Source organism: Microtus ochrogaster, assembly GCF_000317375.1.
Source record: "Microtus ochrogaster isolate Prairie Vole_2 chromosome 14 unlocalized genomic scaffold, MicOch1.0 chr14_random_1, whole genome shotgun sequence".
In the NCBI taxonomy this organism is placed as follows: domain Eukaryota; kingdom Metazoa; phylum Chordata; class Mammalia; order Rodentia; family Cricetidae; genus Microtus; species Microtus ochrogaster.
The window spans coordinates 28207927-28210962 of NW_004949096.1; the positions used below are offsets into that span (position 1 = coordinate 28207927).

General features: G+C 47.3%; 2 protein-coding genes across 3 annotated transcripts in view; both read right to left on the reverse strand.

Moving 5' to 3' along the window:
- Nucleotides 1-670, reverse strand: part of Ndufaf1 (NADH:ubiquinone oxidoreductase complex assembly factor 1) — a 13004-nt gene extending 12334 nt beyond the window's left edge. Inside the window, exon 1 of one of the 2 annotated variants that reach the window (XM_005364280.2) lies at nucleotides 545-670. The gene's annotated coding sequence lies outside the window, so the exon portion shown is untranslated. The remainder of the gene's footprint in view (nucleotides 1-544) is intronic. The other variant, XM_026787869.1, reaches the window with a different exon arrangement.
- LOC101993000 (ATP synthase subunit e, mitochondrial) lies at nucleotides 7-177 on the reverse strand (the record flags this gene model as incomplete). Its single annotated transcript, XM_005364479.2, has 1 exon — nucleotides 7-177. A coding segment is annotated over exon 1 (147 nt), but the record flags the coding sequence as incomplete, so codon positions are not given.
- Nucleotides 671-3036: the final 2366 nt, after the last annotated feature.

Below are 3036 nucleotides of genomic sequence, written 5' to 3' on the forward strand. Positions count from 1 at the left end.
TAGTCTCTTCTTCTCCTCCGCTGCCACCCTCCTCTCCTCCTCTGCCCGGGGCTTTAGGTAACTATAGCGCTTGGCACCGTAGGCCATGCCGAGGACCAGAGCTGAGTATCGGCCGAGCTTGATGAGCGGAGAGACCTGAACTGGGGGCACCATCTGTCCGTGACCTTCGCGCCGGAAGCTTAACTCTTAATAATTTCTTGTAACAGAGGCAAACCCAGTAATCGGACAACAGCGGTCCGAAGCTAACGGTATCCACACTGCTCAGAGTAGTATCACTTTACTACTACCTATAGCAACGACTGGAAATCTAGGGCTTACAGTGTGTCAGAAGCTATTCCACAATAATCTTGAGACGGATACTACTAGTATTATTCCAATTACAGAGACAAAAGGAGAGCCCACGATTAAATTACTGGAGGTCAGACACTGGAGACAACACTATGCAGAGCTCGCGTTCCGGGCTGGCGCGGAGCTAACCCCGCCCCCCAGCCTCCGGAAACCGGGTGCCGCGGTGGGAGGAAGCCCCTCACTCCTCACCCCTCACCTGCCAGGCTTCTCTCGGCTTCCCAGACCCTGACGTTCCCAGAGGTGAGAAGAGTCAGCTCACCTTCTCAGACCCCGCACGGGCTTCCGCTCAGTCCGTCTATTTTGCCCACCGGGTTCTCCATGCTTCCGGTGGAGGTCCATCTACTTTTCCGGTCCCGCTTCAAGCTAGGTGTTTTAGACTAGGGTTTCAGATGGCCCCAGGGAGGATCCTAAAGGTTGACGATCTGGGGCTTTTAGCTCACAAAATCTTCCGGTGTGTTCGGTTTCTGAATTTTCCTGTCATTTGTGAGCGAACTTTTCGCTCTCCTTCTTGTATCCCGCCCTCATATGCAAGCACCGTCTTTCAAATAGGATATAGGCATTGCTAACACCTCGTCACTTCTCGATGCCTGGGCCCCTCGTGCTTCCTCTTCCCTGCAGTCCCTTGAGAATTGTTTACTGTGTGAATTCAGAAAGCCTCTTCTACTGCAACTGCCTTTGGAAACCCACGGAACTAGACAGCAATCAGCTCCTGGAGTTCCTCAATCGTGCCCCATGTAGTTCACTGTTGCATGCCTTGTGTACACTTCTGTAAAAGTGTTATTCAGCTTGGGGGTCACAACCTGTGTCCCAAGCCAGCACCAGCCACCCGTCCTCAATAAGGCAATTAAAATGAAAAGGAAGCTGGCATTGGTGGCTTACAGCTTTAATTCCAGCACTCTGGAGGCAGAGGAGACAGATCTCTGAATTCGTGGCCATTCCGGTATAAATAGTGAGTTACAGGCCAGCCTGGGTTTCATAGAGAGACCCTTGTCTCAAAAACAAACAAACACACAAAAAAAAACTAAAGTGGAAAATGAGATTTATTCAGTATAGCCACACTGAGGAAAGGAACAGAGGTGCAGCAAACCTCCCAAGTCAGTCCTCAGGGTCCCGAAATGGAATCAAAGTTTGAATAAAGGATGAAAGAAATACCTATCTAAGCAGCCCAATCTAGGTGTGGTCCTGCTCAGCACTGACTCATCATTATTGGGTTCCAGTCTCATCCAGTAAGGTGGTCTGACCAAGGAGCTGGGTAATAGCCTCAGGTCATGAGGAATTGAGCCAGGCTGTATCTAGTAATAACATCTAGCCATAAAGAATGACTTAACCTCAGCCTGACCGTTCAGCTCCACCTCCAGAAACAGTATGTCCAGATATGGAAAGCAACCCAGCCTGCTCCTAGTCAAACCTCAAAAAAATAACAGGAACTTCCTGGTGGTTACCCAGGTTTGTGTGTACCTGTGACACAGACTCTCTAAGTATGCTCAACCGTCATCCCATGGAAAGACTGAGGGCCCTTGTTGTCCCAATAAAACAGTTTTGTCCTGTTGAAATTGAGTCTGTCTCTCCATCTCAGTTTTTCCATGTAAAAACTGTATAAAATCTGTTTCCCAGAGACAAATGTTCCCCGCTTGGCTATTGGTGTTTCTTCTCTCCACATGAGATTCCCAAGGAAACTCCCGTTTCTTTGAGGTACATTGTTCAAACAGTATGATAGATGGAGACACACAAAACATCTCTTTAGAATATCTATTTTTACTAGGCTGGGTCTTGCACAAATATAAGTGCAACATGTGTGTTTGGTACCCTCTGAAGGTATCAGATCCAATGGAACTGTAATTACTTAAGATTGTAGACCACCAGGCTGGGTAATGGTAGCACACATCTTTAATCCCAGTATTCAGGAAGCAGAGACAGATAGATCTCAGGGAGTTCAAGGTCAGCCTGGGCTACAGAGAGAGTTTCAGGATAGCCAGTACTGTTACTCAGGGAAACCCTGTGTTGAACCCATCCTCAAAAGATTGCAGACCACCATGTGAGTGGCGAGAATCAAATCCTGAAAAATGTTCTTTTTTTTTTTTTTTTTGGTTTTTCGAGACAGGGTTTCTCTGTGGCTTTGGAGCCTGTCCTGGAACTAGCTCTGTAGACCAGGCTGGTCTCGAACTCACAGAGATCCGCCTGCCTCTGCCTCCCGAGTGCTGGGATTCTGAAAAATGTTCTTAACCACTGACCCATCTAGATTTTCTAGTCCCTGTCCCAAGGAAATGTCATACCCAGAGCAGCACTTGCCAGAAATGCTAACCACAGCAAAGTCCAGACGTAAGTCACTTTTATCAACAAAGAAACATTGATCATTTGTCTTCTTTAGATCCTCAGATCTGTAACCCTCACCAGATATGTGAATGAGATAAGATATACACAGCCCACACTCAAGAAGAAGCTGTTTGCTGAGACATTAGAAAGCTGTGCACACATGTATTGAACTCAGGACGGGATAGAGAGGAGAAATTCTGAAGGCATAGCAAGGGGAAGGAATGCTCATCTGAGCCTGGTTGAAGCTTCTCTCCAATTGAAAATCAGGACTTCTTCTTTTTTTTTGTTTTTGTTTTTCGAGACAGGGTTTCTCTGTGGTTTTTGGAGCCTGTCCTGGAACTAGCTCTTGTAGACCAGGCTGGTCTCGAACTCACA